The 14643-nt window shown below is 48.3% G+C and overlaps 1 protein-coding gene across 1 annotated transcript in view; it reads right to left on the reverse strand.

Moving 5' to 3' along the window:
• MTMR4 (myotubularin related protein 4) overlaps positions 1-14589 on the reverse strand; it is a 27524-nt gene extending 12935 nt beyond the window's left edge. Inside the window, 6 exon segments of the mRNA XM_010146190.1 lie at positions 6106-6202; positions 7520-7686; positions 7908-7990; positions 8698-8814; positions 12054-12143; positions 14545-14589. Coding sequence (XP_010144492.1) covers positions 6106-6202; positions 7520-7686; positions 7908-7990; positions 8698-8814; positions 12054-12143; positions 14545-14589 — 599 coding nt within the window.
• Between the last annotated feature and the right edge of the window lie 54 nt (positions 14590-14643).

The following is a 14643-nucleotide window of genomic DNA, read 5'->3' on the forward strand; positions in this document are numbered from 1 at the left end:
AGAGTAGCTCACGTTTCCCCAAGCTCAACATGCAGGAGTTTGTACTGAGACAGATTTGAAGAGGAAGAGACAATCTCAACGTGGGGAGAAGTGACCCAAAACAGGCTGTCAGGAATGAGCTGAGAGAAAACAACCTCCTTTCACCTCAGGCCCATGCTAAGTACCCTTATACTTCCTAAGGATGCCTTTGGAACTGTCTCTGCATTTTAGATTTCTTCATCCAGATTCTCTGGATTTAAGAGTCCCTTAAAATCTAACCGTTATGGGGAATGGTCATTAAATTATGTGGGGGTTTGGTTTTCTTGCAGCACTTGCAAATCTAGAAACCCACACAGCCTCTGGTAAATGACGACCTGCCACTTTCTGACTTGCAAAAAACAGGTAATCGCTGATAAGCTTTACAGATTTCTCTGCAAGGAAGACACAACTCTGCCCAGAAAGATGGCAGTGGCGATTTGGTGTATGCTACACTAAAACAACATGAGGGAGATCTAAAGGAATATATTGTTCGGTGTGGTGCCAGAAGTCAGATTCCCGATACACATCTGAACAGAGGCCAGCGAGTGAGAGGAATGGGATGGGAAAGTCTCTACCAATCCAGTCCCCTGGGGAAGAAATTCACAGCATACACAGCTAAGAGCAGGGGGACCAAACTCTTCAACGAGCAGAGCTGCAGCACCAGAGGAGCCCCACAAGTAGGTGAACCTGCAGTTTGGCTGAAATGGAAATGCAGTTGGTGGGGAGCACGGGGAGATGGGAAGAGGCAACAAGATCCTTAAGTCCCAAGAAAAACTTTAAAAACCCAACTTCCAGTGCATGATCAGCAGGGCACAGAGAGGAGCCCAGGGAAGGAGGGGGACAGCCAAACAGAGTGTTGGGAAGAAAGGGAGAGAGCAACACGAGTCAAATGAAGCCCAGGTGAAAATCCAGGAGCATGGGGGCTTCCTAGTTACTGCAGCTGCTCTCCTGCCCTGCCGCTTGCAGCACATGGCTGCATACAGGGCTGGTCGCAGGCTGCCGAGAGAAGTCTCTCCAGGGATGCTGAACCAGCTGAGCTCCAGCAGCCCAGGCAAAGCTGGACATGGCAAGGAACAGCAAAGAGCAGCTCTGGCTCTAGGCTGTAACCCACATAATTCAGAAAGAATGTTTCAGGGCAGATGGGAAGCAAACAGAGGGGGAACGAAACTATCCAGTATAAGCTCCAGAGGGTGGCCTGGTGTTCCCCTGGGTCCAGGCTATCCCAGCTGATGAACACAGGCATGATACAGTGCTGGGCATTATTTAGCTGGTGATGCTAGCAAGGAACTGCCTGCCGCATTTGAAGATGGCACTTCGCACAGTGTCTAGACAGCTCTCAGAAAGCCCCAGGCAGAAAGCAAGGCTGGTCTACAGGATAAAAAAACAACAGCGTGAGGAAGAGGAATCCCAGGAGCAAAATTAAAGCTGTCAGGTAAGAAGCCGAAGACCAGGATGTCTGTGGTAGGATGTCTAGGCCTGGACATCTCCGAAATGCCTCAGATTCCACGTGTAAAGTTGGTTAGGAAATTAGAGAAGCATTGAATTGAGGTGTGACTGAGAATAAAGGTCTGTGGAAAAAGAGTTAGCACCTCTTAAGATCTGGAGGAGCTCTTGGAACAGTTGAGTCTATACAAGAATGGGTTTAATCGAAATGAAAACAGAATCAGCTCCCTGGCACTTCAGAGTAAACATTACAGGAGAAGTCTTAAATGAAAACTTGGGTAGAGTCAGCACAGGAGAGGTTCAGGAGCATATCTAAGAGTTAAATCACTAACTCTTTAGCCCTAGGAAAACAGTAAGACAGAACTCAATAAAATTCAGGTATCAAACAGTGCAGCCTCAAGAAGTTAGGCCATGTTTAAGCAGGATGCATAAAACCAGGCAATGACGTCAAACAGACCTGTGCTTCTCGGCCAAAATTCCAAAAAACAGAGGAACTGAAAAGCCAGGATAAATAAGTACGTTGGCACAACAGCATCTTATAAACTTGGCACAAGGAATATTATTAGTGGTACCCTAAATTTCAGAATACAAGCTTTACTGGAAGATGGAAATAGGTTTAGCTAGTGAACAAAGCATGGTATGTTCCAGGAAAATGCGAATGTGAAAGTGTGAGGCTAAGAGTTACCAGCATCCACAAGCAATGCAGAATGTGTGTGTGTGGGGGCTGTGTGTGGAAATCACTGTTACAGTATTCAGCACACAGAATTCAACACTACTTTTAGAGGGGATAAGCCTCCCATGACAGTGACAATGAGTTTCAGAAAAGGGGAGGAAAAGAATAAAAATGCTTGTGGATGATTTAAGTTAGTTGAATGTGCTAATCAATGGTAATATCAAATGCATCAGAAAGAGCTGGCAGAGCTAACAGTGAACAAAAGCATGTCGAAAATTAAAGGACATCCTTCAAAGAGGGGAGAAGTTTCCAAAAGACATGAAGAAAAGCCAAATGTGCACCTAAATAAAACAAAAAAAACCCCACCAGTAAAAATGAGACATGTCGTGCAGCTTATACAAAACCTGTTAACATTAAAACTCTGAAGGTCTTTTTCAAACATCTTGGAGGTATCAGCCTGCAACCAAAACTGAAGGTCTAATAGATCACCAAGACTGCAGCAGAAAAGCACAACAATCTGTGTCGGTGTCCAGCAGAAAAGCCCCCAAAGAAGCTGCCAGGTCTAAGCCTGGTTTACAAGGGACAAGGTACAAGAAGAGATTAACATGGAAACTTCTGCAGGGGAAGATTTAGCGCCATCTGCTAGGAACGAGGAGGAACTAATCACCAAGACTAGATAATGCTCAACATTTCTACAGCAACCCAAATGCGCACAACGTAGAGACGTAAATGATTAACCGAGATGTGTAAGCTATTGCTTACCTTGGCTTGGGTGCCAGAGGAATGAAAGGTGGCAAACACGGTATCAGTTCTGTAAAAAGGTCTCTGGAGTGAACGTGGGAAACCACCGGAGTCTGACTTCTGTACAAAGCAAGGGACTGTCACAGTCAGTGCAAGGGTAAATATGGTGCCCTTGGGAAGAGTCAACACTGCGTTTGTGGAGGGAGGTCGCACATCCCCTATGCAGAGTTTGCTGGAGACGTCACTGAACAAGCAGATAGAGCTCATGCACCCAACTGGATCTGGATTTTCAGAAAGGGGTTTTTTTAATTGTTTGTTTGTGCTGTTGGGTTTTTTTCTTTTTACAGGCAGCTCCCCAAAGGCTTGAAGGAAGCTCCTCAAGTAGCTCTTGAAAAAATATAAGAAATCATCCAGAACTTCAATGGTCATTTTTCTCAAGAAAGGGGGCCCTAAGGAGAACCACGCTTGTCCTGTGTTGTGCATTGTGCTCACGTGTCACGTGGAAGAGATGAACAGCAAAGCAACAGGGGTCATGGAGGGGTGGCCTGAAACACCCATGGGACCACGCCGATCCAGAAGACAGGATGAGACTTTTCTGAAAGTGTGAGGTTTGATCCCAGGAAAAGGTAGCTGTAACAACACAAACACCTAAATCGGCACAAGCCACACCTACGGACAAGGACTGACAAAGCGTCTGCTTACCACAAAGGCAATAGCCAGTTCAGAGAGACAGCTCCTCCCTCACAGGATGCAAACCCTGGGGTTTATCACTAACAGGCTTTGTAGTCTATTGTCTACCCATTCATATGGCAAACACAAGAACATCAATTATTATTTTTCCAATAAAAGTGAAGGATAATATTAAAATTTTTAAAGAATAGTAAGAAAGACAAAATAGGAATTAAGAGCGCTTACAGAAAAGAGAAGGAAACATCACCTGTCTACACCAGTCACAGAGAACTCCAGACAGCTTTTTCCTCATGAAATCAAAAGATAAATAAAACCACCACTGTAAAAAGATCAAAGCTGAAAGTGAGCACCAACACTGAAGGAAAGGTGAAGGCTTTTTTCCTTTCTGAAGGAACTGTGTGGGCACCAAACCCACCAGCATTAAGGCCAATACGAAACAACTCATATACCGGGCAGCACAGGTGCACCAGATGGGGAATGGCAGAACGTGCCCATTTCTCTGGGTATACAGACCACTGGAGATGCAAGAGCCATGCAGGGATCACGGAATAATTTTATTATCACTGTATGCTGGAATAGTATGCTTTTATGCAGACCGAAGGAGTGGTTATTATATGCTTGCATTGCTCTAATTTTATGATGGCTGTCGCCAGGAAGAAGATAATGGTTTCCAGATAAGGACATCTCGGAACAGACTTGAAAGACCATGAACAAAGCCAGTACCTTGGAGTATCCTGTCTCTAACAACACTGTTTTGCCAGTGCTGGGAAATAAAAGATAAAAGGCCTATAAACAGTTAAAAAGTAACCCGATTCCTGTGAATAGAGGCAGGTAGTAATGATCAAAAGCCAGGGAAAGATTTAAAGACACACTCCCTGAAGCAGCAAGAGAGAACTGGTTTCTCAGTTACACAAGCGAATTACACCATCTTTGAGATCCTGGTGTCTGCAGGAAGCTGTGACCTGCCAGGATCCCCAGGCAGGAACTCAGCAGACAGAGGAAAGCAAAACCGGTCTGGCACCCGGCTGGCTGAAGTTTGTTTCAGGTTTGTTCTTCCCTTGTTTGGTTGGAAAGAAAACCTCTGTCTTTAGAGAAGGTGGCTAATTGCTGTGTTTACTGGCCGGGAAGCAAACCACGGGCAGTTAATCTTAGTCGGACTTTCTGAAGTAGTCAGAGGGAACCACATCCCAAAATCTAGCAGTGGAGAAACCCTGACTGCCCTCAAAGCCGCACAGAGACTCTACCAAGGTCAGCGACCTACAGGTTGCGCACTCCAGAACTGGGCAGTTCAGGAAAACAATTTTTATTTGACATCCTTGGGAAAACTGCGTAAATGACAAAGTCAAGCTAACAGTCGCAAAGCAATAATGCGGTCAAAAAGACCAAGCAGAAACTGCAAATCAACCTCCACACCTAGTGCTTGCTGCCCCGGTCCCTGAGGAACAGCAGCAAACTGCCCAGGCCAGCGTGGCTGAGGCTTCCTGTGGTCTCCACAAGGAACTGGTGACCTGGAACTGTCTGATATGTAGGTGATGGGGATGTCTCTACTGGCTAAGGCATAGAGGAGAGACGGAAGGATACCAGTTGTTTGAAGAGAAGGATTATAGAGAATGCAGCAATGAACATGTCTGTCAAAGCTTAATAAAATCCTGTTGGCTTAATGCCATCTGCTGCAACAAATGCAGCAGTACTTCTCCAAGAGGTCTTGTACTCTTCTCCAGGAGAAGACAACAGGCTGGAATCACTGACTTGCTGGTAGGAAAGACCTTGTAGAGATTTCCACTCCAACTTCCCACTCACAGGGGATTGCCTCCAACATGCGAAATGCTGTAATGATGGAGAACGCCCACCTCTCTAGGGATCTGCCTCAGTGCAGCCCCACACTCCTGGGGAACGACTTCTTTCCCTCCTGTGCCCAGTCTGAACCTGCCAAGATGCACCCTGTGGCTGCTGCCTCCTCTTGTTCAGTCATCTGCCACTGTGAGAAAATTTTCACTCTATCACTTTTGTGAACGCCCTTACAGCAGCTGTAGGTTGCAGATCACCCTTTAGCCTCTTTTGCGCTGGACTGAACAAGCCTTGCTCATCCCTCAGACTTCTGAGCACCCTGACAGCCCTCCACTGGCTCACCTCCAGTTTCTCAGAGCTGAACAGCTGCCCAACTTTATGAAAATTTTGTGATTTTCACTTCAAATAGTGCGAGCATTTTTGAGAGAATGACTGACCAGAAAGGTAACCCTACAATGGATGGTTCCTCCAAGACTCCCGAATGTCTTCAAGGATGAATTATGGCCACCGCATTACAAACTCTCTCAGTCAGCACTTACAATTGCTGCCAGCTCTGACGTTTGGCCTGTATTCCTTCTCCAGTTCCACGATGTGAAAGGCAGAAAGAAAGGGCTCATCTGCCTGAGGGTTATCAAGACCAGGAAGGAGGATTAGCTGGAGTCTGACTCACCCACTGCTCTGCACGGGGATTGCGATAGGGAAGAAGGTACGAAAAGAGGAGAGCAGGGAGAGCCTGGCTGGGAAACACTCACTTGTAACTGTTGTTGATGTCAGAGACACGCCAGACGTTCTGCAAGTCAAAGCCCATCCTCACCAGCTCCATCTCAAATCGGTACCTCACATGGTCTCCTGGAAGAACAGAGCACAAGACATTTGCTGACAGCTAAGCAGAGCTGATGAAACACGTTAGTGGCAGCTCCATAGTAACTGTCAGAGGCTGGAGAGAAACTACAGGACAGCTGGCTAACAGGGATCTTGCTTCAGAAGCCAAGAAGACTTGGCCTTCATGGGGGTTTCTCTGCTTATTTTGTCAAGCCAGATCACCTCTCAGTCTCAGGGCACAGAAACAGCCTTCTCACTTCAGTGCAGGAGTGGGGGGGATAATTTAATCCACTGTTGCCCTTCTGACAGAGACGGCTTCCAAAGCAGATGTCAGGAATCCCATGGCAGAGGAGTACCGAGCACCCACCCTAGGCAGTTCTTTCTTCCAGGCCGCTCTCAGAGGCTGACTCAAAGGTTGCTCTCTTGATTTAACCTCGCCTTATAAATCCTGGATGTCTTTGTTGCTCGAGTGTCAAATCTTGTTAATAAACAAGCAAAGCTCTTCACCTCATTCATATCCCGAAGCAACAACTTCCACAGGTAAGTTTATTTACACTAGAATAACCCTTTCTCTAAAGAAAAGACAGCAAATATCTGCCAATTGCTGGTGTTTGGGGCACACTAAGAACAGGTAGTTTACCTTTTCCTCTGTGAGCTTCTTTTTGATATTTCTTTCAGCTACGCTATTCAAACTCACCCCTCCATCTCAGTCTGTGTCTCGACATTTCATTCAGGCTACTGCTTCCCTCCTTGAGTATCAGCACATTTAAGTCTAAAGCCAAATTTGTCACTCATTTTAAACCCCATGATGAAGCTGGAAGTAAACTTTGTGTTCCCAGAGAAAGGAAACTCCCAGTCCACAAGAGGGCACCACCACAGCTCTGGTTTTCTCTTTACGGATTCACCGATTTTATCTGTGCCTGTGTAGGGATGAGCCACATCTCCACAGACCTATTTCAGCATTTCTAGGTGTTGGAGAAGAGATACAGATGGACTCATATTAATTATACTGTCTCAAAGATGCTGATGTTTACTATCCAGGGAGAAGACTGCTTCAGTTCTCCGTCACCATCATGAGAGTACTGAAGCGCGGGATGTTTTCTTCATTCACAGGAGAAAGGGGAAAGCTGCTTATGTTCTGCTGGCTCAGAATGCTCCTTATTGTGCATATTACTATTGTTCCTTTTACTGTGCTTGTTATCCAGCCACCACGGGCCATCAGCTTGGTCTCTAAGCTAGGTACCAGATGACCCTCAGCAAGATGACCTCGGGCTACAGCAGAGCTTAAGACATAGCCCAACATCAGCTGATGAATAACAGCTCAGATTGCATTGCAAAGCTTACCTGGACGGCAGAGATGCGCGTGTTGATCCTCCTCATCAACACAGACTCCTAAGCACCATGCATGGTAGGCAAACGCAAAGAGGTCCTCAGGCTTAGCAGGGCGGGCAATGGCTCGAGTCAGCCTCTTCAGCCACTCCTGGCACTGCTTAAAGGTGGAAAAATGGCACCTGCAAACCAAATGCAAATCACCCTCAGCGAGTACGTTCATCCAGCCAAGATGCACAGATAGGGACCTCTGCTCCACTTAATAGGAACATGAACTAAGTACCAAGCTTTAGCAACCTTGGCCCTGAACAGCTCAATTCCAGCAGCAGCAGAGGGAGACAGCAGAGTTGATCGTGGCATCTGGCCTGCAGTGGCATCTACAATATAGCAATAAAACGGATACCTGATCACTTTGGAGTCCTTGCAGACAATGTGAAGCTGGAACATATCCCGACACTCCACACTTTCCATCATTCTCAAAGGCACCTGCGAGGGACAGATGTATGTCTTGTCATGCCCTACCACATCACACAGCAGTCATAGCAGCCTTGTCCATAGGCCCCGCATGCACAGTCATGGCTCCATCAACAATCTTAAGCTTCTAGTTCAAACTATAAACCCACTCCAAGGCTTATGAAGCTTCATGGCTCAGTGTGGAGCCTCTTTCAACAATAACTGCTCTGATTTTTATTCTGTCACTGGGTAGTCTCCCACCTGGGGCCAGTTACTGACTGAATTGCATCCAGACAGGCACAGGGAACTGCATTAAACGAAAGCTGACATAAAAGATGGCAAGTCAAGACAGCGAGAGGAAGCCTCAGGCTCCCACTGTCTGACTCTCGGTTGCTGGTCTCCAGGTAGAAGCCGTCTCATTAAAACTGGCCTGCAAGAGACCTTGACATGTTTTAAAGCCCCCAAGTTTAATAATTAAATTTAAAAGAGAACAGCAAAGGAAAGACCTAATTATTATCCAAAGAAAGACCCCATCTGCACACTAAAATGCAGCAGCAAAGCAGCAACTGCATGACCAGCAGTAACTAGCAACAGCATTAAGCTCAGCATCCTTCAAGAGACACAATTCCCACGCTGCAGACCACAGAAATGGCTTACGTGTCACCCCCACCCCTTCTGCCTCTGCCCCAAAATACTGAGATTATGGTTTAGGCAGCAGGAACAGGCATATCCCGACTTACATTGATCACAGAATCCTTGAATTTGATATGAAGCCGGTAGTTGGAGATGGCAATCACAGCATCGTTCGCATGGCCAAGATACTCCACTCCCTCGCCCTGCAACACAGTGAATGGGACCTGGAAGGGAGACATCGCTAATTGAAGACACATGCAAAGTACTTTGTGCACCATAAATGCCAAGAGCCACTCTTCCCGTTGCTCTGCAGCACATCTCCTGCGGGAAACCATCCACAGCAACATGCTCTTCATGCACAGAGAGCAGACCACAGCAGGGAACAGTGCTGGTACACACTGCCCAGCCCCCATGAGACAAATCTTCTTCCAAGAATGCCTCAGGAGCCACTGAGCACCTCCTGATGGATAATTACCTGTGGAGGTGTGACCACAAACACTGTGTACACCATCTGTGGGCATCTGGCAGCAAGGGTGTTGCATGGGGGCAGAAGGATTTACGGTCCCTTTTTTTCAGGGAGCATAAATGCAGTATAGGCACAAGTGGCACTATAAAGGACACAACCTCAAGCACAGCTCAGATGTGAGTTGGGGAGTGTTCAGCACAGTTCCAGGCAGAGTCTGATGCGATTGGAGTCCTCTGCCCCAAGGCAGAATGTTAGATACGTGACCTTGTTGCATCATTTCTACGAAGGAGGCTCTTAGCATCCCTGTGAGACTCACTGGTACCAATCCAGGTAAGTAAATGAATCGCAGTTTAGCCAAATTTCTGCTAGCAAGGCTCTGAGGGAATCTCGGTGGATAGTTGTTTGTATGACTGAGGAAACTTTGTTCAAGTTCAACACGGCCAAGTGCAAGGTCCTGTACCTGGGTCAGGACAATCCCAAGCACAAATATGGTCTGAGTGATGAGTCAATTGAGAGCAGCCCTGTGGAGAACTTGGGGGTGTTGGCGGATGAAAAACTTGCAGATGAACCAATAATATGTGCTCACAGCCTAGAAAGCCAATTGCATCCTGGGCTCGTACCCAGCAGTATGGCCAGCAGGTCAAGGGAGGGGACTCTGCCCCTCTGCTCTGGTGAGAGCACCCTGCAGTGCTGGGTCCAGCTCTGGAGTCCCCAGCATAAGACAGACAGGGACCTGTTGAAGCAAATTCAGAGGAGTGCCACAGCAATGATCAGGGAGCTGGACTGCCTCCCTCATGAGGACAGGCTGAGAGGGTTTGGGTTGTTCAGCCTGGAGAAGAGAATGCTCTGGGGAAACCTTACTGTGGCCTTTCAGTACCTAAAGGTGGCTGACAGGAAAGCTGCAGAGGGAGTTTTTCCAAGGGCATGTAGTGATAGGACAAGGGGTAATGGCTGTAAACTGAAAGAAAGGAGCTTTAGATGGGAGAAAGTTCTTCACTGTGAGGGTGGAGAGACACTGGCAACAGCTGCCCAGAGAATCTGCAGATGCCCCATCCCTGTCAGTGTTCAAGGCCAGGTTAGACAGGGCTTTGAGCAACCTGGTCTAGTGGAAGGTGTCCCAGCCCCTGGCAGGGGGTTGGAAGTAGATAATCTTTAAGGTCCCTTCCAGCCCAAACCACTCTATGACTCTTATTATTAATGTTATCTGTATTAGAATATATTTTTTAAACAAATCCAGCTAATCAAGTGTCTCTGGCTTTCCCTATCAGCCCAGACATGCAGCAGCTATTTTTGAAACAGGGGATCCTGGCAGATGGCCAAGACTGACTTTTCTTTCCCTGTAATAAAAAAAAAAAAAGGCAGAACAGCCTAAAATTCACCAGACCCCTTTTTCCTTAGCTAAGCAGACTTCCCGCTGTTCCCTGAATGCCACCTACACCAGGTGATATTATAACCCATTATGCAAAAAATGTCACAAAGATTTATCATTTCAGCCAGCGCCCTTTTCTTGCCAGACAGGGCATCTGATGAAACAACTCACTGCACTGGAATTAGTACCAGCAGACCACCTTGTCTTTATTTCTAAGTTGTTTTTATGGCTTGGCTATATACTGCCTAAAAATTTAATCTCCTGGACTTCAGTGCAAGTGACAATTGTACTAACAACTTCTCCATTCTTAAGTTACTTGTACAAAAGTAACAACCATAGATCGGTGTCTGTCTGGATATTCTTTAAAAATGTTAATTTGACATTAATAGAATATACTCTGTTTCTGCAGATTATTTATGCATACTGGCCAGAGCTGTTTTTAGTTGGTGTCTATTTCTTCTGCTTACGTGGCTCTTTCACACAGCAACAGAAGGGAGACAGATTAGAAACGGGATGGTAAAACTGCAAGAACTGACAGAGAGAAATCCTGGAATGAACTGACAGGTGCCTGAGCACAGCTTATCAAGCCGATGGTGTCCTTTTAGACTTCACTTTGCTTTAAGAGAGTAACAATCTACGAATGCAAATTACCCTTTGGGAGGGGTGAACTTTATGGTCCTCCACACAGAAGACTAAAGCAGATTCTGCTTTTCTCCAGGTAGTCTCAGCTCAGAGTCATCTCAGTAGCTTCACCTCCTGCAGACCTGCAGCCGTGACTCCATGCGGCGACTCAGCCCACATTTGCTCCTTCAAGTCAATCCTCCCTCGCAACATTTCAGCCCTTCCTTCTATCGTCACCATTTACCAAGACAATGCCAATCACAGAGCAAACTCAAATACTACAGCAGCAGCGAGGACATAAGATGTGAGCCTGGCTCCAGCCAGAGGCAGAAGAAAATGAGCACTAGGACAAGGCAGCAGTGGACTATGTTAAAGGCAGGGACAAATACCCAGAGGCTTTGGCGCCCGCTACAGAGAACATTGCCATGCTGCACAGCGGCCACAGCACCCAGGTCTCTTTCAAGGGCCTTCTGCAGCAGGAGGCTGGCACCATATGGAGGTTTCTCTTTCCATCAGCTCTGCAGGAGAAGAACGCCAGGAGCAATGTCCATTAGGGCCAGGTCCGCCACTGCAATTCATGCTATAGCTACACAGAGCACAGCCCAGCCCCGATACTCAACCTGTCCCAGAGAGCGTCTACCTGCTGCATCTACACAGGCAGCATCACAGCTTCTCACTGCCAGCACAGGTGGAGGACAGGGAATACCCGGGGCAGCTCTGTGTTGCATCATGCTCCAGCTGCATTTCCAAGCAGCAGATGAGATGCTGCACAGATCGCAGTGTCTTGGCAGGGCTGGGAAGGCAGGGCCGAGAAGGCAGGGCCAGGACGTGCAGAACTGCTGTCAGCAGCCTCTATCTACGCACGCAGGACCCGATGGACTGCACAGCACCAGCCAGCCCACAGCCTACAGAACACATCTTGGGCTGGAGAACTGCTCTCAGGTTTCACACTATCACAGTTAAACATGCTGCATCCCAAATCTGGTTTGGTTTTCTTACTTCCTTACCTGCAATGACTCTTCCTCCTTCACAAGCTCTTTTGGAGGGAACAGGTCCTTGGCCTGGATATACTCCAAACTGGGAGGGCCTTCCTCACCCTGCATTGCAAACAAAACACACACTGAGACAGGCCTCAGCCAGCACATGGTATGAAAAGCCAAAAATTGAAGCTGCTGGATACTTTTGGCACCTCAACACCTTGGGCATCCCCTGGACCTGTGCATGGAAACGCCTGTTCTGCCCTCAGACCGTACTCTCTGCATTGCAGGACCCCAGCAGTTCCTCTGGCTGTTGCAGAATATCCACAGCACGCAGAAAGACTGCAGCAGGTCTCCAAGTCCCACCTCTGCCAGCTGTGTGGCATTTAGAAAACCAATCAGATACACCTCGACCACACGCAGGATCCTGGACAGATATGACAGCAGTTTATCACATCAAACGTTACCCCATTACCTTCACTATGGCACCACAGCAGAAATACCGTTAACACAGAGTGTTTCCATCTATGGTCCAGCTTCAGCCTACTCTTCCTCCTCTGATGTTCGTAAGGACTGCTTCCTTTTGGGAGTTTTCATGTGCACTCTTAGCCCAAGAAGAAAGAAATCTGGAAAGAGCCTGAACCTTTATGAGGGGAATATGCAAATGTGAAACAACCCTACAACAACTGCATCTAAGCACACCCAACTCACACCATGCGTTACGGACTGGTGACAGCACCCAAGCAGAGCACCCATCCTCAGGGCAGCTACATGTGTCTGATCGGCTCAGATGGACACCCTGGAAAGCCCATGGATGCCTTAGAGAAGTGGTCTGAGAGGACATACAGAGCCTGGACCTGCCATCCTTGAAGAATTGGAGAGAGTGGCTCCGTTTGAGACTTGTGAACCTTCAGTCACTCACAAAATCCCAGTCCAAATTTTCTCCAACCCTCACTCCACACTCTGTCTAACCACCGGTGTGCTGAACAGACAAGCAGCACCCAGACCTTCAGCTGAGGATGCTCACTGCTGGGAGCCCAGAACAGTGTTAATTCCATATGTGTTTGGTATGGGAACATTTTCTTCAGAATGCCTCTTGTTCTCTAATTATAGCTTCTTGAGGCTCCAGCATTTATTAGGAAATACTCTGTTCTGTAAGCACTCACTAAATAATATTTTAAAATTAAATATCTTTCTGGGTACATCAACCAAGGCACAGCCCTGAATTGCCATCTGAAGAAACAAGAACCTAACCCTTTTGGCTTGGTTATGTTTAAAATGATGCTGAAGCCCCTTACGTTGCTAACAGCTGCACAATCCCCGGTACCCACAGGTACGGCCTGGCCTGAAGCACTCCCTGAACTTGGACTGGGGCAGCCAGACCCCACACAGCCTACCCCAGGTCCAGAGGAACCTGTGTTGACACTGCCTGTAGCTACCCTAAAACTCAGCACCAACCCCAGTCAGAGGCAAAGGCCCTGCCCCTCCTCACCCCCTCACCAGGTCCCTGTGTGAGGCTGTGAGGGACACTGGGCACAGCACCTGCTCCAGCAGCCACCAGTTACTTGGGACCACGGGATGTTCAGGGCCTCTCCTGCCACCAGCTTGCTCCAATGCTGAGACACTAGCCCAGGAGAGCTCAAAGGAAAGGCAGCTGGGGAGCTGAGATCCTCTCCCAGCATCACTTCGCAGCTCGCAAAGAAATCCCAGTGAGCAGCAGGAACTGGAATGAGGCACCCCAAGCTCTCAACTGGGCTGAGTGTCCTTGAGTCCCTCCTCATCCGCAGCACGGGATGGGTGGGAGACTGAGCATCTCTTCCTGCCACAGCCCCATGCCAGGGTATCAGCAGGGCAGGGGGCTCAGGACCCCATGCTCTTCACAAGCCAGTCATCTCCTGAAGTCCCGAGAGCCCATTTGGCTAGAATCCTTCAGGAGGGGGGCTTTCTTCAGGGAGGGGCATCAGATCTCTTCCGCCTAAGAAAACTCCTTTCCCCAGAGGTATAAAAGAAGCAAACCTGAGGACACCTCCCCCCCACAACACCATCATTAGCACAGAAGGGGGTCTTGCACACCCCCACCTTGCACGACACACCATGGCAGGCGTGCAGAACTCCCCTGGGGTTGGCTGCTCTCACACTGTAATTTTCCAGCCCCAGGCAAGAAACACCAGAGACTGTGTGGCACAGCACACGGGCTTGCCGGGGCCTTCTGGCCGACTCAGCCCGTGGTGCTGGGCACTGCTGTGCCCTTGGGCCCAGGCAGGGCAGCAACACGGAGGTGACGGGGGCTGCGGCATCCTCCAGCAGCACGTGGGAGGTAAGAGAAAGAGATCTCCCTTTGCAGGGGACAGCAGGCCAGGCCAAGCAGATCCAGGGCAGGAGGATCTGCACATGCAGCCCAGCCTCAAGGACAGACCTGATCGGCGGCAGCCAGCTCTGAACAGGAGCTGGAGAGAGAATTGGCTTACAGCCCCGCTTGCATGAAGGGGAGGAGAGGGGGTAAGGAAGCAGCAGCACTTACAAAGCAGTTGAGCATGGAGCAGGAGACGCGGCCTGGCAGACTCATGTTCACTTCCCGAGGCGGCAGCTGGGCCAGGAACACGCAAGCAGCATCTCCTTC

This window comes from Buceros rhinoceros, unplaced genomic scaffold (genome assembly GCF_000710305.1).
Source record: "Buceros rhinoceros silvestris isolate BGI_N320 unplaced genomic scaffold, ASM71030v1 scaffold14502, whole genome shotgun sequence".
NCBI classification, from domain to species: domain Eukaryota; kingdom Metazoa; phylum Chordata; class Aves; order Bucerotiformes; family Bucerotidae; genus Buceros; species Buceros rhinoceros.